The following is a 25016-nucleotide window of genomic DNA, read 5'->3' as shown; positions in this document are numbered from 1 at the left end:
CATATTGCAGCCCAGATTACTGGAGTAGTTTCATGGTACTTACCAGAGATGGTCCTCTTCAACCCAACATTTTCTTCAGTCAGGTTTTGGTGGCTGGTCTCAAAATCTGTTTGAGAGGTTACCAACACAATCTGATTACACCCACAGCTAAAATCACTTTAAACCAGACTTTCCATTTTCATATCTTTTTTTTTTTTTTTTTTTTAAGATGAGACAGACAAATTTTCTATATTAGCAAAGAAATGCTTAAAGGGATTCTTAACTACTGAATAACTTAAATACATTTTATCCATTGTCATAATCCATAATCTATAAATCCATAAGGTTTTGTTTAGCACAAAGAATGAGTAAGAGGTGCACCACATGAATCTTGAGCATAGCGTATTCAGAACTATATTGTTTTATTTATTTTCTTTACTGAGCCAAGTATTATGTAGAAATTAATTTTAACATGAATATCAGGTTGTAGTTCCTGACTCTTTTACACAGCGTTTAAAGTATATTTAGACATAGACGCTTCTCGAAAGTGCCCAGGGCCACTGATTGTCACACTGTGTTCAAGTGTTCAAACTGCAAAAATGTTTCAGAAGTGAGATGTTTAATCAGCAACAAGGATGTTAAGATGACTCACAGAGAATATGGCGCTGGGAAATGTTGAGAGTAACTTGCAGGATACACAAGAGCACAAAGCTCACAGCAACCACTTTGTACAGTTTTATTCCTGTGTGTCAAACCCACACACACACACACACGCACACACACACACACACACTGACATCAGCACAGACTGCTTTACTAATGTTCCTGCCATAATCACACTACTTCACATCTCTAAAAATCTGATACACTTACAATAGCAAATAAACTCAAGTGGCATACCTGGGGTTGGGTGACTTTTTTTATTTTCCTCTTCTTCTTGTTCTTCTTCTTTAAAATACAACAATTGTCATTAAAATATTCAAAATTTCACAAGAGTCTGGTCTCAAATGAGACATACATGTACATGATGACAAGTGACACATAAGCAAGGTTTTTTTTAAAAGACACACTCATACTTAGTGGTTTGAGTCACAAGTTAAAAAGCTGCTGAGGACATAGGCAAACCACACAGTAGTCAGGCAAGCGTATTATAAATCATTATGTACATAAACAGAAAGAAATATTTAGGATTTATTTCTAAAGTTTACTAAAATTTACAGTTCTTTGCACAAGATGAGATTAATATTAACATTGTTGTCCATGTTGCTATTAGATTAGGTTTAAAACTGAATATCAGGATGAGCAGAATATCAGCCTCACCAGGTCCCACAGCAGGCAGTTCAGTGTCTTCAACAGAGTGGCTCTGTAATGCAGCATTACTGACTGTAGCACCATGGAAGTTTTCATATACCATAGAGATGGCAGAGTTGTCTTCATGGTGAGATAGCTCCATATTTCAGCCCCTGTAGAGTAATAAATGTGTTGGTTAAGGTGTTGTCTTTAAATGGTGCCTGTGATCTTATCTGGTCTGAGATCTGATTCTTTTTTTATGTCTCATTCTGCTAACACAGCAACACTCACTCGTTCTTCCTCATTTTTCAATACGTTTTCTTTCCCACGCAGCAACATCATTATACAGTGTGGGAATCGACATACACTGCATGATCAAAACCAGATAGGCTTGTCTCACTTCAGCAAAGGAAACTGCCACTTACAAAATAACTGTAGATTTAGCCATTTTGTATAGTGCCAACAAATTATTACATACCTCTTTCAGCAACATCAGAATCCTTCTTATCATGTTGATGTTTGTGGACTGTCATATTCTTTGTATGGTTTTAAACCATTATCCTCTTTGGTGGAGATTTTAAGCATTTACACATCTTTATATGAGTTTGTACGAGCTAAAAAAAAAAAAGTTAAAAAATATTGTGTCAAGAGTCTTGGTTTATCTAAGTTTTTGATTCCCATATTCTTGCTCTTACCGTGTGGCTATTTTAGCAAAACTATCATCGTAATGGCCTTCATGAAATAGAATTTATTTTACACAAGAGTAACACAAGTGAGTGATCAATCAGAAACTGAGAATTAAGATGTAACCATGCCAAATATGTAGCCACACGAGAGAAATTATAATTGTTGTTTATATTTTCTTTTTTTGTTTTTTGGGTGGATGAGAACCAACTTCTCACCCCAACTTTGAGGGTAGCTGCTCTAGTATGGACAACTTGGTTTTCCTATCATGGTGGAAAAGACAGTTCATGGCCTTGTCTTATTCCGTCTACTGTATATCTGCCAGTAATTTTCCTTTTCTTAAAAATCTTCATTCTTTGAATACACAACTACACTACAGTGTCAGTTTGTGTAACTTAATTGTGCATCACCATTTCACAGCAGAGTACACATTGATGAATGTGGGTGGGGACACATGGTGTGGTTTTAGCCTGAGCTTACTATTTATCTAATATCGGTTTCTGTACATTTTGAGAGCTTCCTCTTCATCAAATTGTGATGCCTGGTTTCTAACCTTGACTGTGTGAGTGCCAGAGAAGTGAAGGGAATGTGAACATCTCTGCTGAAAATTGACCTCAGTTTAAACTGCACCTGTACATTTTGACTGCTCTAAATAGCAGAAGTAAACATGTGAGAAATGCCCTAAAAGCTGACCCCCACCCGGGGGGGGGGGCATCCATTCCCATGAATTCTAATACATGGCTTTCTAGAGTTAAAATAATATTACATTGTACTCCTTATTCTAAATGTATACCATATCCAAAACAATCATCACTTGCAATAAAATAGATGGTATGTACTTTTTAATTGATTGAAGCACACATTTTTTATGGTAAAGGAAGAAGCATATCTATCTATACACTCTCTGCCTTACAGTGAACACATCCTCCCAGTTCTTTGTGTAGCCATGTGTTGTAATTTCTTATATCTCAGTGCTGAGGTGGTGCACACGGAGCCTTTATTTGGATAGCCAGTTACTCTTGTGTCTGCGTGTGCTTGTTTCCCTAATGAATACAATGGTGTTTTTTTGTTTTTTTTTTAAATAACTGGATTAACTTGTGTGAGCTAAAATGACCTGTGTTCATGTTTACCAGAACAGAAAGTACCTCTTGTGGCCACAGGGGCAGAAGTAGAGCGCCCTCGTGTGCTGATTTCACAGGTGTACTAGAGCTCAGGCAGCCCTGTGTACAGTATCTTGAATCAAGAGTCTTTATTGTCATTATGAGAACATAACAAAATTTTGCAGGGATTCCCAGCTTAAAGGCACACATTTAAATAACACAAACATTTAAAAAAAGAACACTTATGAAAAATATAAAACATAAAGTAAATAAAGTGCAGCTTAGTGCCAGTCTCAGTCTATGGAATGCTGTGTTTGATTGTCTTACTGCTGAGAACTGGTGATCTGTTTGGTTGTCAGCAGGGGTGTGTGAGTGTGTGTGGGTGGGTGTGGGTTTTGGTGTGTGTGTGTATGTGAGAGGGTGAGTGTATGTGGCTGGAGGGTGAGGGTGCATGTATGAGTGAATGGGATATTTGTGTTTCACTGAGTTGGGGGGCGGGGGGGTGATTGCTTTCACAGCTCTGGGGAAGAAACTGTCCCTGAGTCTGTTTGTGCTTGTTCTAATGTTCCTGTACCGCTTTCCTGATAAAAGCAAACAGTGTGTTGCCTGGGTGGGTGGGATCTGTCGCAATTCGTCCGGCCCTTTTCTGGACTCAGGCAGTGTAAACTGAGTCCAGATCTGGTAGACGGCAGCCCACAATCCCCACAAGCCCGGGTTGTGCTGTCCTCACCACCCGAGCTAAGTCCTTCCTGTCCTGTGCTGTGCAGCTGCCGTACCACACTGTCACATGTCAGTGTCTTTTTCTATGAGCCAGTTGCTAACAGAATACACGTTTATTTACCAGACAATGGAAAATGATGATGAACGTGTAAATCCCACTTTACCTCCTGTTCCTATACTGCCAAATCAGGACTGTGAGGTACTCTTGCCATTTTTTTGTTGACAGGTTCACTGACACATACGCCATCAAGTTTTTCTCAGCAAACCTAATTTGCTCTGATGGGCCAATTTAGCCTAATTTCTCTATTAGCCCTTTAAAACATAACAATTTCACAAATGCAGCCATCTACAATCTGCTGAAGATACAATTTGTCCTAGTCTGTGCTCCATGATGTGATGTTAAGCCTGTAACTGTGTGGAGCTTATGAAAAATGCTGTTTGCTGAAGACATCTAAAAACTGAAACCATACAGAACTACAGAAACTAATTATTACCAGTCTTTCTATTGATTAAGTTGGAGTAGAATTGTGAACGGGCATCTTTCAGGGACTTGAAGTAAGCCCTTTGATGATCACAGAAGGCTTGTGAACAGTGAGCCCAGACTGACAGAAACGACGTTCCAGAATACGGCAAGCGGTTTTCATTTGGTGTAGTTCCTGTGTAAACCCGGGGGCGGAGCGTTCAAAGTTGACCTCACATGTCTTAACAGGGCCCATGGAGGTCAAAAACACTGCTCGAGGATCTATTGTAATGCTCCACCAGTTCATCCCCTGTTGCAAAGTCTGGGCAGGTGATATGTTGGAGGTCTGGCGTCATGGAGGCTGGGTGGATGTGTTTCCAGTTCTGGAAAGACATTTGGAGCTTAGGTCTAGTAGAGGGCAACAGAAATGCGAAGGCAGACTCAGGAACTCAAGATGCAAGATGGCAGGAGGGGTTGTCGCTGGAGAGTCTCGGGGGGGGGGGGGGGGGGGGGGGGGGGGGGGGCGAGGATAGCAGGTGGGTAACCAAGCCGCCAGGTCAGAGGAATTCTTGCAATAATGCAGAAGACAATCTTGCAAGGGGCGTCGAAAATAGTCTACAGTGAACCACAAAGCTTTGGCCTTGGATCAGAGCTGGGGATCTTAGATTTTAATTGAAGTTGCTATGATCTGAAAAATAAATTGATATTCTCCCAATACATTTTTGTCCAATTCAGTGAATATCTCCTCATGGTCCGCAAGATGTCCGTTTTGTGTGTGTGCTGAAAATCTGTAAATGGGAAACAAAGTGGCTCGGGCTGAGTCACAAACACTATTCCAACCAATCAGCAATAAGGAAGTTTTGTGCTCATGCACAGGATGAGGGGAGATGGGGGAAAGTGGGCAGTGGTAACAAGAGATGGTAAATCTAACAGATAGTGCCTATCTGAGGAGAAGGAGAGGCCTACCCTTCTGTTGCTGCCAGACTGTGTGAAGTTTTGAATGTGTTTGACTGGGACTGCAGACAAGAGACCGGCGACGTTACAGTGAGTACATGGAACGTCTACTGTGACAGCAATGTGTACTCAACACAACCTAATGGCATTGTCAAGAAAGAGAGACGGCCGAGGAACAGAGAAGGTCAGAAGAGCTAAAAACTCAAAAAGAAGTGCTATGATCCAGCTGGAGCTAAGAGCCATGTTACTATCGGCAAGGCTACTATCAGCAGCTACCTGTGTCATATTTGTATGTGTAGTAATGTTAAATTACACAGACAGACGTTCAGTTTGCTGTTTTTGTTGTTTGGTCTAAATCATGCACACATGCAAAAGGTTTCATAGCCAGAGAGACCTAGAAACAGAAGTTTCCTACTATCAGTGGGATTATTTGGATTGGTCGTATTTGTTTTGATGTTTATTTCAAATATCAACAGTTCTTGTCCAGTGAATTATAAGAGAGATATTCATAGATTGAAATTCAGTCACTGTATAATGACAAATAATGAGGAAACAGCAGAATAGTAGGCGTTTATTTAGAGGCAATCAAACATGTAAAATATATATGGAATTTAAAAAACAAAAATCAAAGCAGTGACAATAGTTGGCCACTTTCCCTTCAATGCAGTGATGAGAATTATGTTCATGTCCATATTTGCATTTTGAGACTTACTGTGAAAATCTACTGGATGTCCACAGTGAAACATCAAAACAACAGGAAAGTAACTACATCTCTTCCTCTGTCCAGCTGAAAATGAGAAATACATCTTTGTTGTTTGGTTTTCTGTCTTGTCTAATGCTGAGTTAAGAAAAGTTCTTTTCACAGATCCAGAAGTGTGAAATGGAGCATCCTTCATTCCAATTGTTCTCAGAATAAGTATTTTTTATTTGCCCACAGTTTTCATTTCTTCTACCATCAGGCTCCCCAGAATCCCAGAAGCTAAAGCTGAAATTAAAAAACAAGAAAAAAAAAACCATATAAGCTTTGAGAAAATAAGAACACGACTCAAGAGGCATTTTATTGGCAGAAACAAACTGGATGTAACCAAGCTAAACCCAGCATCAATTCATCACTTTCTTTTTTTTAATTTACAGAGAGAGAGTTGTATTTTACGTTATTCACTGTGATGCAAGAAACTTATGTGTGAACCTTCTTGCTAGCGGAGTCCCATCCACCCATTTCCATGTGCCTTCACTCTCTTCGTCCGTCAGTCCGAACCACATGAACTTCTTGAATTGTCTTGTGAAACTCTGGTTTATAAAGAAAGAAATAGACAAATATCAGAACAGAACTTAAACTGATTTCAATGTATCCTCCACCTCAGTTACCTTTGTTCACAATTTGCACCCTTTATCCAACACTATGTTGGAACTACATCTGTCTTAGACATAGAGTCATATATGTACACAGAGCCACACACCTGTTCTTCTTTGCTGTTGATAATCATCAGGTCTGCTCCTTCTTGAAGACAGTAATTTCTACTTTCTTGCCAGGTTCTCTCGGTAGAAGAAATGTAATACAAACTGTCGCGGAAATGCACCCATCCTTGTTCTGTGTAGAGAAAAACAGTAAGAACCTTAATATCTCAACAACAGCAACAAGAAGTAACAAATGATTTTCCATCAGGGTGAGACGGCAATTTGTTATTTGGAAAAAAGTGCAAACAGAACAACAATAAGGACAACCAAGCATGACTGAAATAGAGCAGGAAAAAGCAAAAATAAATATTAGTCAGAATTGCTAATCACTTACAAATGAGATTTTGAACCACTTTTCCACCGGAAGACTAGTAGCAATAGCTCAGCTATATAGTGCAGCAGGCAGTGTTTAATGTCATTATTTTACTTGGTGACTGTGGTGTAATATAAACATTAATAGTTTGGCACATAACCTGTTGATAGAGTCCTTTTTCGAGCTGGGAGGTAATACCAGGTTACTGCTGCTGCATGGATGAACACTTATGACTACTGCATAGTTAAATTTTCTTTTCTTTTCCATTGTCCTATGCTGTTAATACAACTGCTCTTGTTCTTTGGGTGAAGTCTGTACGTTAAGCCAAAGTAGTTTTGTTGTTTTTCATCTCAACAAGAACCTACTGTGAGACCACAGTAACCTCTTATCAGCATGTCTCTACCCAGCATGTGCTTCCTGTCTCATTTAATCAGACAGGCAACGCAAGCAGACTGTATTGAGCAAAGACATGACAGCAAAACCACATCTAACATGCTTCCTGGCACAGTAATCAACAGCAAAATAACCCCCACTAATTTTCAACTGCTCTAAGTACAACTGGGTAGTTTAACTTTATTTTATAAGATGATCCAATGTTTTGTAAAATCTTACTTTTTTAAATAACTACTCACCATAACTGTCAAAAGACTGTATTTCTCAGTAAAGTATGGAAATTTTGGAAAGTAATATATATGTACCATGAAACTGTCTGTAAGTATAGTGCTTGAGTACTTCAGTAAGTTTCAGTGCTTTGGCAGTTTGCATTGGCATGAAGATAACAGCAGAGTAATTGCAACAACTGTCAGATTATCGAGTAAAAGCCTATAATAAACATGACTTAATACAACTGGTCAGCTTCATCCAGGGAAAATGTTTTGCTCATGTATTATGTCTAATAAAGGTTAAACGCTTATTTTTTTTATTAGAGAAGTTATGGAATCAGTGATAATGGTGTATAAATCTGAACATTTACTAAACTACTTTTTAAGTGAAGACATAATGAATTGTTTCTGCTTTTTTTTTATCATCACAACACATTAGCTTTCTTCTGTGTTACTTCATGTTATTGACTTGGAGAGAAACTATTAGTCAGAATATGTAACTGGAAACTTTATGATTAGTGCAACACTTACACGCTCTTGAATCCAAGCTTTTATTATTGATGTAGTTTCATCATCATACTTACCAAGTGTATTCAGCTTCCTCTCCGTCTTATCTCTCTCTTCAGCCTGGTTTTTACATCTAGCTTCAGTATCTGAAATAGAGTTTCTGTAGTTTCCTGCATCAATCTATCAGGTTTCCTCTACTTGATCTAATTCTTTGTTTTTAGCTTTCAATATACAACTCACTCTCCCAGAAATTTCATTTATATACAACTAATTTACAACAGCAAATACATTTAGTAGGAAACTAATTGTGACCATATTACATTTTATCTTAACATTATGAGAAGATGTTGTTAATTTACTTATTTGGTCTTTGTGATTCTGGCCCATGTTGACACGACTGCATCACTTCATTTCTGCATTTGTCAGCTGTGCATTCATGCTGCCAATCTCCTGTTACATCACATCCCAAAAGTCTTGTTTGGATTCAGATCTGGTGACTGGGGAGGCCGCTGAACTACACACTGAACTCATTGTCATGTTCATAAAACCAGTTTGAGACTTTTGATTTGTCATATGGGGCATCATGATGCTGAAGGTAGCTGTTAGAAGTTGGAGAAACTGACAGATCTTCAGATTCCAGATCAGATTATTGGAGCAGTTTTATCATATTTACCAGAGATGATCCTCTTTAACGCAGCATTTTCTTCAGTCAGGTTTTTGTGACTGGTCTCAAAATCTGTTTGAGAGGTTACCAACACAGTCTGATTACACCCACAGCTAAAAGGACAAATCACTTTAAACCAGACTTTCCAAGCTGGCTCATGTGATACATCACTGCATTTTTTCCCGAAACATTCCACAAATGGAGTGAGGTTACACAAACCAAAAATATTTTATATTTTAATATTATATTTTATTAATCCATTTTCATATCTCTGTTTTAGCATTAGATGTTGGACATACTTTTACTTTTTTAGTTACTTACCAAAGTTGATCTTCTTCAGATTGTCTATCTCTTCAGTCAGGTTTTTACATCTGGCCTCAGTATTTGCTACAGAAAGTGGGGTGTGACATTTTAATAATTAATTTCATACCCTCGACCTACTGTTAGATGTTGGTCACACTGACTACAGGCGGACTACAGGCAGACTGTGTAAGAGAACAATGTGTTTCAAACTAACTCAATATAATCATATAATCACTGAAATTGAAACTAATAGCTGCTGCTTATTTTCACACTCTACAGTTCATTTTCTTACATTATTGTTTAGAGCCACGTATATCGCATGTGTCACAGCTGCAAACCAGACAACTATTTCATTATGTCAAAGGAAACTACAGCTTTACTGGCCAATAAGAAGGTCTACTGACTGAACATTGTGACTTGGGTTTACTCCACTTTAATGGGAAACAATATGAAGAAAGAAGAAATGCAACCTAATTTATTAAAAGAAGAAGCTGAAACAAGCAATTCTTCCTCGATCTCAGTGTCCAGGTCAGTGTCCTTACTTGAGCTTCTCCATTATGTGACCTTGTACAGTGACACTGTGCTGCAATGTGCAATGGCTCAGAGAGGCACACGCATACCTCAACCTGCTGGTCCCTCCCTGACAGAGAACAGGCCACTCAGCTGAGAGCCATACAACTCATGCTATATCCAGAGAGAGTAGAGTTTTCCTCCTGCATGCAGAACAAAAACACAGACTGAGAACTGACACACAACTGACACATACACACATCTTGATTTACTGACTGACTCTGGGCACCTTTAGCCAGCACTGAAGCTATTTTGGTATGTGTATTTTTCCCTGCTAACACTGATGTTTTTTATGATGTATATGTCTCAGTTGCAGATTAATGATGTACCAAGGTAGAAGGACAGGAAATTTTGAAACAAGCAGTGAGAAAAGTGATGAGGGGTGGCTAAATCTGTTATAGAAGCCCTGGTTAGCTTCTTTGGACTGCTAAAGAAGCAACAATATATAAACAAATACAATAAAATAATTGTTGAATTGTGCTGTCTCACCAGGCACCGCTGAAGTCGCTTCACCCTCTTCACCAGAGCAGGTCTGTAAGGCATCACTCCTGGCTAAACCATCCATTCTGAGTTCAAATTCCTCTCTATTGTCTCCATTTGCCATATTTTACTGACCAGAGAGTAATGAACCGTTGCAGACCCCCCCCAAAAAAGTCTCTTTTAATCCAGACCTTTAAACAGGTGGGATCAGTTGCAATGTTGTTGTGGTTTTCAGTAACTATCAGGAACTATCAGCTCTCATTTAAAATTGAAGTCCTGTTTGATTGGACATTATGCTTCTTCTTTGTTTTCAGAAGTGTCCTGTGCTGGGGGCATACCGCCTCCTGCTGGTGAATGAGTATAATGCAAGCAATGATGATGCATGTGAGCTTTCACACTACAGTGACTTCACAGACACCTTTTTTTGGACTGAACTGGATTTAAAGGATTGCTGTCATGTACACGTGGTCATCTGCATACAATTCATCATTTTGTATCTATTTTTACAGTATATGTACTGCTGTGCAGTGTGTGGTTGCTAGCTATGTTGGACAGCTATGATTAGAGTTAATAAATGCACTGAACATTTCTGTTAGCTCTGTAGCTTCCCGTCACCCACTCCTGACTTTATCACAGTGAGATCTTGCACTCCCTTTTCTCTCTGTCTCTCTGTTTGTCTCACTGAAACAAACACTTCTTATCCATGGGCATAAAAAGTGGGACAGACGTGTGAGGTGTCAGAATAATTCAAAACAAACATGCAATTAGCATCAGAGATGTTTAATGCAGCCAATCATGTGATTTATTTGACTGACCATACCCCTAGCACTCAGTACATGACCTAACAAAGCTATAGAAGTTCAGTCAGAATTGACAGTGTTTGTGTCATTAAGTTAATTGTAGCTATTTCAAATTACATTTTTAGTCTTTTTTTTTTTTTTTACATCCACATGACATCCACCCAAAGATGACAAATCTGAAAACACTGTTTACAATAAAAATGATGTGCAGTGTGTGTGAAGCAGTAAGTCCACACTGACACACCCAATCAATAGAAAAAAAGGTAAATTTCTTCTTGACAATAACAAATGATAAACTCATGCAAAACAGCCAACATCTTGTAAGGAATGGGACAGACAGGTAGATTTCTTTGTCAGGTCACAGAAGTAACACTGGATAGTACAAGAGCATAAAATGAGGATTTGATTGGTCTTGATAAATCTTCCTGTTATCTAAAATGATCAGCAATTTTTGCACTGGGGAAATAATTTGCTTACCTAACCCACACCATTCATCATAGATCAAATTAAAAGAATAAATACAGATCAGTGACAACACTGCGTGATTGGCTGCATCGACATAGTGAGAGATCAGGTGACAGGAAAGTTGTCCCTTATTCTTTACTTAGTGCATCTGAGCAGGAGTTTCTGTGGGTGCGAGACCAAAGTGGAAAGGAAAAAAAAGTGTTTTTCTTTGTAGCTGTCTTAGTATGGATGTAGTTTCACTGACACTTTTTTTTTTTTTTTTTAAAGGTATTGTCCTGAGTCTTACATAAATGTCTGATAAGTTTGGAGGCTGAGTTATGGAAGCACTTTCTTTTCACAGACCCACAGGATTTGATAGTTACATGGTTTATCATTCCAGCTCTCTACAGTTCCGTGATACCTCAATTCTGCACAGTCTTCTTCTGTGGATTCAAAGCTGTTGGGCTCACCACTCACCCAGAAGCTGAAAACCAAAAAACCAACAATACTTTGTGAAGAACACAACCCAAAATACATTTAAATGGCCAAGTTGAACTGCAACCCAGTATCAGCTCAAATGTAATGTATCAGAGGCAGTCTTTTGTTGACAATGATGTCATTTTTTAACACAAGAAAATTTAAAGCTTTTGCTAAGAGGCCGAAAAAAATGTGCAAACCTTATTGTCAGTGGAGTCCCATCAACCCATTTCCACGTCCCTTCTGTCTCTCTGTCAGTGAGTCCAATCCACATGCTATCATTCACTTGTGCTACGAAATCCTTTTTATAGACAGAAACAAACAATTAGAAACATATTTGTGAGTTTAAGCAAATTTTAATCTATCCACAAATAGACATACTGTACCTGTTCTTCTTTGCTGTTGATAATCATCAGGTCTGCACCTCGTTGCAGGCAGTCATTTCTACTTTCTTCCCAGTTTTTCTTGATAGAAGAAATATAATAAACACTGCCACTGAAATATACCCATCCTTGTTGTAAACGGTTAACTGTGAATGAGAAAAACAAATGTTTATCTGATAGAGAAGAATTAACAAGAAATCTATGCACAAAAGAACAGAAAGATAATGTAGGACAGGCTTTTATTTAGTGCGTTTCTGGTTTTACACACTTTTACACTACAAGTCATACACCTCTTTTACAAACACACACACGCACACACACACACACACACACACACACACACACACACACACACACACACACACACACAAAACGACACACAACAGATTCCACCGTGTCATTATTTATTTAACAAAAATTAAGCCAAAATGCAGAAGCCAGGTGTGAAAAACAAAGTACACCCCATGAATCAACACCTTGCAGAACCACCAATAAGTTGAGGTGATAATTTTCTGTGTGATTTTAGCAGTCTCTCACACTGTTGACATTTTGGCCCACTCTTCTTTACGTTGCTTCAGTTCATTGATGTTTGAGGGCATTTGTTTATGCACAGCTCTCTTAGGCTCCTGCTACAACATTTCAACCAGGTTGAGGTCTGGACTTTGACCTGGCTATTCGAACACCTTGATTCTTTTCTTTTACAGCCATTCTGTTGCAGATTTTCTGATGTCCTTGGGATCGTTGTCCTGTTGCATGACCCAATTGCGGCCAAGCTTCGGCTGTCAGACAGATGTCTTCACATTTGACTCTAGAATGCTTTGATATACTGAGGAGTTTATGGTCAATGACTACAAGGTGCCTGGGTCCTGTGGCTGCAAAACAAGCCCAAATGATCGTGTCTCCACCACAGTACTTGACAGTTGGTATGAGGTGTTTGTGTTAATATCTCCACTTTGGTCTCATCTGTCCAAAGGACATTGTTCCTGAAGACTTGTCGTTTGTTCAGATTCAACTTTGCAACTTTGCTACCACATTCTTTTTAGAGAGCAGAGGCTTTCTCCTGGAAACTGTTCCAAACAAGCCATACTTGTTCAGTCTTTTTCTAATTATACTGTCATGAACTGTAACATTTCACATGCTAACTGAGGCCTGTAGAGTCCTTGATGTAGCCCTTGGGTTTTTTGAAATTTCTCTGAGCATTGCACAGTCTGACCATGGTATGAATTTGCTGGGATGTCCACTCCTGGGAAAATTAGTAACTGTTTTGAATGTTTCCTACATGTGAATCAACTTTCTCACTATACCTTGATGGACTTCAGATTGTTTGGAAATGGCCTTATAACCCCTCCAAGACTGATGGGCAGCAACAATTGCTTCTCTAAAATCATTGCTGATGTCTTTCCTCCTCAGGAAAGACATCAGTGGGTGACAGGTGACAGGTAAACAGTGTGTTACACTGTTTAATATCTGAAGAATTAACAAGAAATCTATGCATGAAAGAACAGAAAGATAATATAGAACAGGCTTGCAGCCAAGTCACATAGACATTGAGAGAATCAATGAATGAGCCAGTGCGATAGATAGTCACGCAGATACAGGTCAGGAGCTTCAGTTAATGTTCACATCAACATACTCCACTTTGAATACAAACCTTTGTTATTGGTGCAGATTCATCTTCACACTTACCTAAATCAGTCAGCTTCCTCTTCAGCTCATCTCGTTCTTCAGTCAGGACTTTGTATCTGGCCTCTATGTAAATGGTAAATGGCATATGGACTGAATTTATTTAGGGCATTTCTGGCACTTTTCACTCAAAGCAATTTTGCACTACAAGCTTTTTACAAACACACACACACACACACCCACACACACAAAGACACACAACAGATTTCACTGTGTCATTATTTATTCAACAACAATTAAGCCAAAATGCAGAAGCCTGGTGTGAAAAACGTTTTAGGTGTGTTAACACACCAAAACTTCTGCTTTTATAGAGGCGGTCACACTTGGCTGAGGGTTTTTTGTTTGTTTGTTTGTTTGTTTTTTAAATAAATAAATAATGACATGGTAAAATGTGTTGTGTAGTTGTCTGAGGTTGTTGTTACCTAATTGAAAGAACTGAAAGAGGCTTAACTTTCTTTTTCACATGACTATATATATACACATATATATACATATATGACAGTATATCTATCTGTGTGTGTGCACATACTGTATGTACTCCACTTAAATACAAACCGTTTTTATTGGTGCAGATTCATTGTCACACTTACCAAAATCAGTCAGGTTCCTCTTCAGCTCATCTTTTTCTTTGGTCAGGTTTTTGCGGGTGGCCTCTATTTCTTGTGTCATATTATGAGTTATGGCTTAAAGAGTAAAAAGAGACTGCTATCAGCTGCAGCAGAGAGTTGTAACTGTATATGGTTATGATCAGCCCCTAGGGTGGCTGTTTGAACTCCTTCTGGTCTGTTTGAACTCTGTTTTGGACTTTTGTTGAACTTGTTATGGACTTTGTTGGACCTTTTGGATTATTTTCCTGGACTCTCTGGTCTGTTCAGCCCTCAGTAAGTTTTTTGGATTTTTGTTTAAATCATTATGGACCTTTTGGGCTTTGGAGAACTCTTGTTTGAAGAGTTTGAAATTCTGATTTTTGTGCACCTGTTCCTGCCTTTGGTAGTATTTCCTGTTTTATTTTGTGTATCTGTCCTACGCTACTTCCTGTCATTGTCTTGTTTCCCCACCTTTGTTGATTGTCTGCCCCACCCTAATGTGAATCACCTGTGGCCAATTACCCTTTGTGTATATAAGTATCACTGATCGCTTGTCTCTTTGTCAGTTTGTCTGTAGTCAAATCTGAGTCTGAGTTCCTGCCCAAATTTGTCCCTGCTGTGTTATTGTCCCTGTGGTTGTGTTTCTATCTGAGCCCCTGTAAGCTCCTTGGATCCTGCTTGTGTTTACTGGATTCTGGACTGCCAGTGACTTTAGATTCAGTAAAATGACATTATCATTATCTGTCAATCTAGTGGTTTCTGCATTTTGGTCTGTCCCTCGTGTTCTTGGCAGCAGCCCCCATAACATATATAACGGAAATGGTTTTTGCATCCTTTTAGATCCAAGCCATGATTGTAGCAGTAGTTTTTTACTTACCAAAGTTGATCCTCTTCAGATTGTCTATCTCTTCAGTCAGGTTTTTACATCTGGCCTCAGTATTTGCTACAGAAAGTGGGGTGTGACATTTTAATAATTAATTTCATGCCCTCAACCTACTGTTAGATGTTTGTCACACTGACAAGCAGTGCACACATTGTGTTGTCGGATAATCCCACTGCTCACACTGCACTAAACACCTGGTGCTAAAGGAGTCTACAGGCAGACTGTGTAAGAGAACAATGTGTTTCGAACTGTTTCAGACTCTACAGTTCATTTCCTTACATTATTGCTTAAGAGCTTACATACAGCTGCAAACCAGACAACTGTTTCATTATGTCAAAGGAAACTACAGCTTTACTGGCCAATAAGAAGGTCTACTGACTGAACATTGTGACTTGGGTTTACTCCACTTTAATGGCAAACAATATGAAGAAAGAAGAAATGCAACCTAATTTATTAAAAGAAGAAGCTGAAACAAGTAATTCTTCCTCGATCTCTGTGTCCAGGTCAGTGTCCTTACTTGAGCTTATGTGACCTTGTACAGTGACACTCTGCTGCAACGTGCAATGGCTCAGAGAGGCACACGCATACCTCAACCTGCTGGTCCCTCCCTGACAGAGAACAGGCCACTCAGCTGAGAGCCATACAACTCATGCTATATCCAGAAAGCTCTTGGGACAAGTGATCACTGGAAAAGATGCAATTAGAGGCAACTCACAAAGACCAAGGCGCAGAGAAATATTGAGAGCAGCTTGTAGGATGCACAGGAATCCAAAGCTCACAGCAACCAGTCTGTAGAGTTTTCCTCCTGCATGCAGAACAAAAACACAGACTGAGAACTGACACACACAACTGACACATACACACATCTTGACTTACTGACTGACTTTGGGCACCTTTAGCCAGCACTGAAGCTATTTTGGCATGTGTATTTTTCCCTGCTAACACTGATGTTTTTAATGATGTATATGTCTCAGTTGCAGATTAATAATGTACCAAGGTAGAAGGACAGGAAATTTTGAAACAAGCAGTGAGAAAAGTGATGAGGGGTGGCTAAATCTGTTATAGAAGCCCTGGTTAGCTTCTTTGGACTGCCAAAGATTATTAACAATATTATAAAATAATTGTTGAATTGTGCTGTCTCACCAGGCACCGCTGAAGTCACTTCACCCTCTTCACCCTCTTCACCAGAGCAGGTCTGTAAGGCATCACTCCTGGCTGAAACATCCATTTTGAGTTCAAATTCCTCTCTATAGTCTCCATTTGCCATATTTTACTGACCAGAGAGTTATGAACCGTTGCAGACCAAGTTTTCTTAGGGCTGCGCTAATCTGTGGTCTGTTTCTTTATCTTATGTGTTTCTGACAGCTTGCACAGCAAGTCACTGTTCTTCCTGATTTCTTTAGTAAGTTATTTTTAGTCTTGAATTTCAACCAAAGGTTTTCACCACTGTAAAGTTCACATTTTTCTCCTTGTCAGTTATCATTTGTACATGGGTCACACCAGTCTGACCCATGTACAAATCCTGAGATTGCAATAAATACTCTGAAGCACTTTTTGCAAATTCTGTTACAACCAGGTTACAAAGACTTGGACCCATATGTAGACTCTGAGAATCAGAGATATAATCAAAAGACAACTGAACAGCGCCCCCCCCCCCCAAAAAAAGTCTCTTTTAATCCAGACCTTTAAACAGGTGGGATCAGTTGCAATGTTGTTGTGGTTTTCAGGAACTATCAGGAACTATCAGCTCTCATTTAAAATTGAAGTCCTGTTTGATTAGACATTATGCTCGTTCTTTGTTGTCTTGTGCTGGGGGCGTACCGCCTCCTGCTGGTGAATGAGTATAATGCAAGCAATGATGATGGAGCATGTGAGCTTTCACACTACAGTGACTTCACAGACACCTTTTTTTGGACTGAACTGGATTTAAAGGATTGCTGTCATGTGCATGTGGTCATCTGCATACAATTCATCATATTGTATCTATTTTTACAGTATATGTACTGCTGTGCAGTGTGTGGTTGCCAGCTATGTTGGACAGCTATGATTAGTTAATAAATGCACTGAACATTTCTGTTTGCTCTGTAGCTTCCCGTCACCCACTCCTGACTTTATCACAGTGAGATCTTGCACTCCCTTTTCTTTCTGTCTCTCTGTTTGTCTCACTGAAACAATCACTTCTTATCCATGGGCATAAAAAGTGGGAAAGACGTGTGAGGTGTCAGAATAATTCAAAACAAACATGCAATTAGCATCAGAGATGTTTAATGCAGCCAATCATGTGATTTATTTGACTGACCATGCCCCTAGCACTCAGTACATGATCTTTCCCCTGCTATGGTCAGGATTTGAAACCAAGAGATAAATATCAAATGAACACAAATTTAAAGGACATGGCATTATGGAGAAGTTACAGCCTTTGAGATATTTGAAATATTGTGGAACAAATGAGGCAGATTTTTATGCACATATATGAGTAATTTAACTTGTCATTGAAGTACTGTATTATACTTCTGATAGAAAGGATAATAAAATATAAACTATTAGTTGTATACGTTGTGTATTTTCCACATGTACAACTTTCAGAAAAGCAAAGTCGTACATACCTTTAAAGAAATTCAGGTTTGTCATAAACCTGTGCTTGAAAACAGTTTTGTTCATCTTTGTTTTGTTTTTTGTTGCCCTAATCGTGTTTTTCTGTGCTTGTAAATTTATATTTGTAACATGCAAACATTTTAAAGTAAGACAGACAAAAGATAATTTTACAATTTATTTATTTATTTTTTTTTTTTAAATTGTATGCATTTCTAATGGTTAATTAAGCAAACCTTATTTGAAGCAATCTTCCATAAAGTAAAGTTAAATGGATTTATCTTAATGGAGGTAAAATCTTACTTATAATGATATAATGATAAAGGTAAACAGATTGAAATTCAGTCATTGTATGAGGTCAGCTCATGAGGAAACATTCACTTAGCAATCAATCAAAACGTGTGTTATACTCTTCATTATTGTATTCATTTTTTTCCAAGCAAAGCAGTGACCTTTTGTTAGAAAGTATGTGGCCACGTTCCTGCACCACAGTCATAACATCCACACAACATCCACCCAAAGATGACAAATCTGAAAACACTGTTTACAATTACAATGATGTGCATGTCCACATGAGCATATTCAGGTTCTTTTTCTGAAGCTGTAAGTCCACACTGACACACAAAGAAAAAAAGGTAAATCTCCTCAAAATCATGCAAATTGGCCAACATCTTGTCTTTGTCAGGTCACAGGAGTAACACTAGATAGTACAAGAGCAAATGGAGACTTGATTGGTCTTGATAAATGCTTCCTGATATCTAAAATTATCAGCAATTTTTTGCACTGGGGAAATAATTTGCTTGTCTAACCCATCACCATTGCCTTACATCACCTTATTCTTCATTTTTTTCCAAGCAAAGCAGTGACCTTAGTTGGACTTTTGTTAGAATGTATGTGGCCACGTTCCTGCACCACAGTCATAACATCCACCCAAAGATGACAAATCTGAAAACACTGTTTACAATTAAAATGATGTGCATGTCCACATGAGCATATTCAGGTTCTTTTTCTGAAGCTGTAAGTCCACACTGACACACAAAGAAAAAAAGGTAAATCTCTTCAAAATCATGCAAAACAGCCAACATCTTGTAAGGAATGGGACAGACAGGTAGATTTCTTTGTCAGGTCACAGGAGTAACACTGGATAGTACAAGAGCATAAAATGGAGACTTGATTGGTCTTGATAAATCTTCCTGTTATGTAAAGTGATCAGCAATTTTTGCACTGGGGAAATAATTTGCTTGTCTAACCCATCACCATTGCTCATAGATCAAACTAAAAGAATAAATACAGATCAGTGACAACATTGCGTGATTGGCAGCATCGACATGGTGAGAGATCAGGTGACAGGAAAGTTGTCCCTTATTCTTTACTTAGGATAGGATAGGAACTTTATTGTCACTTGCACAGAAGTACAGGCGAAATTTCGTTAAGGAGTATAGCCTCCGGGCCGCAGCAAAATGTTTGCGCCGCCACAAGTGCATCTGTGCAGGAATTTGTTATTATATCTGAAAAGATAATTTCCCCTCCCAAATGCATCATTTTCCACATGAATAATGTGGGCTTACTGTGGATGCGAGACCAAAGTGGAAAGAAAAATAGGTGTTTTTCATTGTAGCTGTCTTAGTATGGATGTAGTTTCACTGACACTTGTTTAAAAAGAAAAAGGTATTGTCCTGAGTCGAACATAAACGTGTGATAAGTTTGGAGGCTGAGTTATGGAAGCACTTTCTTTTCACAGACCCACAGGATTTGTTCGTCACATGGTCTATCATTCCAGCTCTCTACAGTTCCGTAATACTTCAATTCTACACAGTCTTCTTCTCTGGATTCAAAGCTGTTGGGCTCACCACTCGCCCAGTAGCTGAAACCCAAACACAAACAATACTTTGTGAAGAACACAACCCAAAATACATTTGAATGGCCAAGTCGAACTGCAACGCAGTATCAGTTCAAATGTAATGTATCAGAGGCAGTCTTTTGTTGACTATGATGTCATTTTTTAACACAAGAAAATTTAAAGCTTTTGCTGAGAGGCTGAAAAAAATGTGCAAACCTTGTTGTCAGTGGAGTCCCATCAACCCATTTCCACATCCCTTCTGTCTCTCTGTCAGTGAGTCCAATCCACATTCTATCCTTCACTTGTTCTGCGAAATCCTTTTTATAGACAGAAACAATTATAAACATATTTTTGAATTTAAGCAAATTTTAATCTATCCACAAATAGACATACTGTACCTGTTCTTCTTTGCTGTTGATAATCATCAGGTCTGCACCTCGTTGCAGGCAGTCATTTCTACTTTCTTCCCAGTTTTTATTGATAGAAGAAATATAATAGACACTGCCACTGAAATATACCCATCCTTGTTGTAAACGGTTAACTGTGAATGAGAAAAACAAATGTTTAATATCTGATGAAGAATTAACAAGAAATCTATGCATGAAAGAACAGAAAGATAATATAGAACAGGGTTTTATTTAGTGCATTTCTGGTTTTACACACTTTTACATGTCATTATTTATTTAACAAAAATTAAGCCAAAATGCAGAAGCCAGGTGTGAAAAACTAAGTACATACCATGAATCAACACCTTGCAGAACCACTAATAACTTGAGGTGATCATTTTCTGTGCGATTTTAGCAGTCTCTCATACTGTTGTGGAGGAATTTTGGCCCATTCTTCTTTACAACGTTGCTTCAGTTCATTGATGTTTGAGGGCATTTGTTTATGCACAGCTCTCTTAGGCTCCTGCTACAACATTTCAACCAGGTTGAGGTCTGGACTTTGACCTGACTATTCCAACACCTTGATTCTTTTCTTTTACAGCCATTCTTTTGCAGATTTTCTGATGTCCTTAAAATCGTTGTCATGTTGCATGACCCAATTGCGGCCAAGCTTTGGCTGTCAGACAGATGTCTTCACATTTGACTCTAGAATGCTTTGATATACTGAGGAATTTATGGTCGATGACTACAAGGTGACTGGGTCCTGTGGCTGCAAAACAAGCACAAACGATCATGTCTCCACCACAGTACTTGACAGTTGGTATGAGGTGTTTGTGCTAATATCTCCACTTTGGTCTCATCTGTCCAAAGGACATTGTTCCTGAAGACTTGTCGTTTGTTCAGATTCAACTTTGCAACTTTGCTACCACATTCTTTTTAGAGAGCAGAGGCTTTCTCCTGGCAACTGTTCCAAACAAGCCATACTTGTTCAGTCTTTTTCTAATTATACTGTCATGAACTGTAACATTTCACATGCTAACTGAGGCCTGTAGAGTCCTTGATGTAGCCCTTGGGTTTATTGAAATTTCTCTGAGCATTGCACGGTCTGACCTTGGTATGAATTTGCTGGGATGTCCACTCCTGGGAAAATTAGTAACTGTTTTGAATGTTTCCTACATATGAATCAACTTTCTCACTATACCTTGATGGACTTCAGATTGTTTGGAAATGGCCTTATAACCCCTCCAAGACTGATGGGCAGCAACAATTGCTTCTCTAAAATCATTGCTGATGTCTTTCCTCCTCAGGAAAGACATCAGTGGGTGACAGGTGACAGGTAAACAGTGTGTTACACTGTTTAATATCTGAAGAATTAACAAGAAATCTATGCATGAAAGAACAGAAAGATAATATAGAACAGGCTTGCAGCCAAGTCACATAGACATTGAGAGAATCAATGAATGATTTATTATCACTTATCAGTCATATCCTAACAAGATCAAAACCTGGTTAAAACTTCTGCAATGAATCTACACCACAGGTTAGGCGTACGTCTCTACAGCCTTTTCCGTTTTCCATTTAAGTTTCAAACCGCCGGTCAAACAGGACCTTTAGAAGCGTGTCTCTGTTTGGCCAAGCAAATCTGATTTTTTTCAGACACTATGATATGCAAGCATCACTTCCAGGGCAAGACCAGTTGACTGGGACAGTAGCACATAACAAGGCAGCAAATCAAACTCTCCTGCTGTTCGATCTGCCAATCATGGATCAGCCAGTGCGAAAGATAAAGTCACACAGATACAGGTCAGGAGCTTCAGTTAATGTTCACATCAACATACTCCACTTTGAATACAAACCTTTGTTATTGGTGCAGATTCATCTTCACACTTACCTAAATCAGTCAGCTTCCTCTTCAGCTCATCTCTTTCTTCAGTCAGGACTTTGTATCTGGCCTCTATGTAAATGGTAAATGGTATATGGTATATGGACTGAATTTATTTAGGGCATTTCTGGCACTTTTCACTCAAAGCAATTTTACACTACAAGCTTTTTACAAACACACACACACACACACACACACACACACACACACACACACACGCACACACACACACACACACACACACACACACACACACACACACACACACACACACACAAAGACACACAACAGATTTCACTGTGTCATTATTTATTCATCAACAATTAAGCCAAAATGCAGAAGCCTGGTGTGAAAAACGTTTTAGATGTGTTAACACTGCTATAACTGCTTTTATAGAGGCGGTCACACTTGGCTGAGGGTTTTTTGTTTGTTTGTTTGTTTGTTTTTTAAATAAATAAATAATGACATGGTAAAATGTGTTGTGTAGTTGTCTGAGGTTGTTGTTACCTAATTGAAAGAACTGAAAGAGGCTTAACTTTCTTTTTCACATGACTGTATATATATACACATATATATACATATATGACAGTATATCTATCTGTGTGTGTGCACATACTGTATGTATTCCACTTAAATACAAACCCTTTTTATTGGTGCAGATTCATTGTCACACTTACCAAAATCAGTCAGGTTCCTCTTCAGCTCATCTTTTTCTCTGGTCAGGTTGTAGCGGGTGGCCTCTATTTCTTGTGTCATATTATGAGTTATGGCTTAAAGAGTAAAAAGAGATCTATCAGCTGCAGCAGAGAGTTGTAACTGTATATGGTTATGATCAGCCCCTAGGGTGGCTGTTTGAACTCCTTCCGGTCTGTTTGAACTCTGTTTTGGACTTTTGTTGAACTTGTTATGGACTTTGTTGGACCTTTTGGATTATTTTCCTGGACTCTCTGGTCTGTTCAGCCCTCAGTAAGTTTTTTGGATTTTTGTTTAAATCATTATGGACCTTTTGGGCTTTGGAGAACTCCTGTTTGAAGAGTTTGAAATTCTGATTTTTGTGCACCTGTTCCTGCCTTTGGTAGTATTTCCTGTTTTATTTTGTGTATCTGTCCTACGCTACTTCCTGTCATTGTCTTGTTTCCCCACCTTTGTTGATTGTCTGCCCCACCCTAATGTGAATCACCTGTGGCCAATTACCCTTTGTGTATATAAGTGTCACTGATCGCTTGTCTCTTTGTCAGTTTGTCTGTAGTCAAATCTGAGTCTGAGTTCCTGCCCAAATTTGTCCCTGCTGTGTTATTGTCCCTGTGGTTGTGTTTCTATCTGAGCCCCTGTAAGCTCCTTGGATCCTGCTTGTGTTTACTGGATTCTGGACTGCCAGTGACTTTAGATTCAGTAAAATGACATTATCATTATCTGTCAATCTAGTGGTTTCTGCATTTTGGTCTGTCCCTCGTGTTCTTGGCAGCAGCCCCCATAACATATATAACGGAAATGGTTTTTGCATCCTTTTAGATCCAAGCCATGATTGTAGCAGTAGTTTTTTACTTACCAAAGTTGATCCTCTTCAGATTGTCTATCTCTTCAGTCAGGTTTTTACATCTGGCCTCAGTATTTGCTACAGAAAGTGGGGTGTGACATTTTAATAATTAATTTCATGCCCTCAACCTACTGTTAGATGTTTGTCATACTGACAAGCAGTGCACACATTGTGTTGTCGGATAATCCCACTGCTCACACTGCACTAAACACCTGGTGCTAAAGGAGTCTACAGGCAGACTGTGTAAGAGAACAATGTGTTTCGAACTGTTTCAGACTCTACAGTTCATTTCCTTACATTATTGCTTAAGAGCTTACATACAGCTGCAAACCAGACAACTGTTTCATTATGTCAAAGGAAACTACAGCTTTACTGGCCAATAAGAAGGTCTACTGACTGAACATTGTGACTTGGGTTTACTCCACTTTAATGGCAAACAATATGAAGAAAGAAGAAATGCAACCCAATTCATTAAAAGAAGAAGCTGAAACAAGTAATTCTTCCTCGATCTCAGTGTCCAGGTCAGTGTCCTTACTTGAGCTTATGTGACCTTGTACAGTGACACTCTGCTGCAATGTGCAATGTCTCAGAGAGGCACACGCATACCTCAACCTGCTGGTCCCTCCCTGACAGAGAACAGGCCACTCAGCTGAGAGCCATACAACTCATGCTATATCCAGAAAGCTCTTGGGACAAGTGATCACTGGAAAAGATGCAATTAGAGGCAACTCACAAAGACCAAGGCGCAGAGAAATATTGAGAGCAGCTTGTAGGATGCACAGGAATCCAAAGCTCACAGCAACCAGTCTGTAGAGTTTTCCTCCTGCATGCAGAACAAAAACACAGACTGAGAACTGACACACACAACTGACACATACACACATCTTGACTTACTGACTGACTTTGGGCACCTTTAGCCAGCACTGAAGCTATTTTGGCATGTGTATTTTTCCCTGCTAACACTGATGTTTTTAATGATGTATATGTCTCAGTTGCAGATTAATAATGTACCAAGGTAGAAGGACAGGAAATTTTGAAACAAGCAGTGAGAAAAGTGATGAGGGGTGGCTAAATCTGTTATAGAAGCCCTGGTTAGCTTCTTTGGACTGCCAAAGATTATTAACAATATTATAAAATAATTGTTGAATTGTGCTGTCTCACCAGGCACAGCTGAAGTCACTTCACCCTCTTCACCCTCTTCACCAGAGCAGGTCTGTAAGGCATCACTCCTGGCTGAAACATCCATTCTGAGTTCAAATTCCTCTCTATAGTCTCCATTTGCCATATTTTACTGACCAGAGAGTTATGAACCGTTGCAGACCAAGTTTTCTTAGGGCTGCGCTAATCTGTGGTCTGTTTCTTTATCTTATGTGTTTCTGACAGCTTGCACAGCAAGTCACTGTTCTTCCTGATTTCTTTAGTAAGTTATTTTTAGTCT

The 25016-nt window shown here is 38.9% G+C and overlaps 5 protein-coding genes across 12 annotated transcripts in view; all 5 read right to left on the bottom strand.

Annotated features, from left to right (window-relative positions):
• The window catches only part of LOC121180673 (CD209 antigen-like protein C), a 4334-nt gene extending 2805 nt beyond the window's left edge, over positions 1-1529 (bottom strand). For 2 of the 5 annotated variants that reach the window (XM_041036277.1, XM_041036279.1), the window contains exons 1-4: positions 1300-1529; positions 880-927; positions 632-721; positions 44-106 (exon numbers count right to left, since the gene is read on the bottom strand). In XM_041036277.1, coding sequence (XP_040892211.1) covers positions 44-106; positions 632-721; positions 880-927; positions 1300-1432 — 334 coding nt within the window. In that variant the 5' untranslated portion in view covers positions 1433-1529. The remainder of the gene's footprint in view (positions 1-43; positions 107-631; positions 722-879; positions 928-1299) is intronic. The other 3 variants (XM_041036278.1, XM_041036280.1, XM_041036281.1) reach the window with 3 other exon arrangements.
• Positions 1-10326, bottom strand: part of LOC121180676 (CD209 antigen-like protein C) — an 18946-nt gene extending 8620 nt beyond the window's left edge. The window contains exons 1-5 of one of the 2 annotated variants that reach the window (XM_041036286.1): positions 10094-10326; positions 9053-9118; positions 8741-8803; positions 8145-8213; positions 6648-6778 (exon numbers count right to left, since the gene is read on the bottom strand). In XM_041036286.1, coding sequence (XP_040892220.1) covers positions 6648-6778; positions 8145-8213; positions 8741-8803; positions 9053-9118; positions 10094-10208 — 444 coding nt within the window. In that variant the 5' untranslated portion in view covers positions 10209-10326. The remainder of the gene's footprint in view (positions 1-6647; positions 6779-8144; positions 8214-8740; positions 8804-9052; positions 9119-10093) is intronic. The other variant, XM_041036285.1, reaches the window with a different exon arrangement.
• Positions 1-16688, bottom strand: part of LOC121180675 (CD209 antigen-like protein C) — a 26724-nt gene extending 10036 nt beyond the window's left edge. The window contains exons 1-8 of one of the 2 annotated variants that reach the window (XR_005893957.1): positions 16485-16688; positions 16057-16146; positions 15336-15401; positions 14462-14554; positions 13875-13937; positions 12192-12334; positions 12006-12106; positions 11598-11812 (exon numbers count right to left, since the gene is read on the bottom strand). Coding sequence is in view for 1 of the 2 variants with exons in the window: in XM_041036283.1 (XP_040892217.1) it covers positions 11665-11812; positions 12006-12106; positions 12192-12334; positions 13875-13937; positions 14462-14554; positions 15336-15401; positions 16057-16146; positions 16485-16608 (828 nt within the window). In the remaining variant the exon portion in view is untranslated. Of the gene's footprint in view, positions 1-10870; positions 11813-12005; positions 12107-12191; positions 12335-13874; positions 13938-14461; positions 14555-15335; positions 15402-16056; positions 16147-16484 lie in introns of those variants that run through there. The other variant, XM_041036283.1, reaches the window with a different exon arrangement.
• On the bottom strand, positions 2968-25016 carry LOC121180677 (CD209 antigen-like protein C). Its single transcript, XM_041036287.1, has 10 exons — positions 24740-25016; positions 24312-24401; positions 23591-23656; positions 22719-22811; positions 22051-22113; positions 20172-20314; positions 19990-20090; positions 19621-19797; positions 3933-3937; positions 2968-2978 (listed from the first exon to the last, which is right to left on the bottom strand). The coding sequence occupies exons 1-8, from the start codon at positions 24861-24863 to the stop codon at positions 19650-19652; spliced, it is 828 nt and encodes a 275-aa protein (XP_040892221.1). The 5' UTR covers positions 24864-25016; the 3' UTR covers positions 2968-2978; positions 3933-3937; positions 19621-19649.
• LOC121180672 (CD209 antigen-like protein E) overlaps positions 5749-25016 on the bottom strand; it is a 45474-nt gene continuing 26206 nt past the window's right edge. The window contains exon 9 of one of the 2 annotated variants that reach the window (XM_041036273.1): positions 5749-6172. In XM_041036273.1, coding sequence (XP_040892207.1) covers positions 6031-6172 — 142 coding nt within the window. In that variant the 3' untranslated portion in view covers positions 5749-6030. The remainder of the gene's footprint in view (positions 6173-25016) is intronic. The other variant, XM_041036276.1, reaches the window with a different exon arrangement.

This window comes from Toxotes jaculatrix, chromosome 4, assembly GCF_017976425.1.
Source record: "Toxotes jaculatrix isolate fToxJac2 chromosome 4, fToxJac2.pri, whole genome shotgun sequence".
Lineage (NCBI taxonomy): Eukaryota > Metazoa > Chordata > Actinopteri > Toxotidae > Toxotes > Toxotes jaculatrix.
The sequence above is the reverse complement of the archived record's forward strand: the minus strand, read 5'-3'. Positions and strand labels throughout refer to the sequence as shown.

What these genes read in the sequence shown, in the direction of transcription:
- LOC121180677 (XM_041036287.1), bottom strand. Translation starts at nt 24,863, where the DNA reads ATGGCAAATGGAGACTATAGAGAGGAATTTGAACTCAGAATGGATGTT. An exon ending in GAGGAACCTGACTGATTTTG is followed by an intron (nt 22,114 to 22,718) that starts GTAAGTGTGACA and finishes CCATTTACATAG; the next exon opens with AGGCCAGATACAAAGTCCTG. An exon ending in GAGGAAGCTGACTGATTTAG is followed by an intron (nt 20,315 to 22,050) that starts GTAAGTGTGAAG and finishes TCTCATTCACAG; the next exon opens with TTAACCGTTTACAACAAGGA.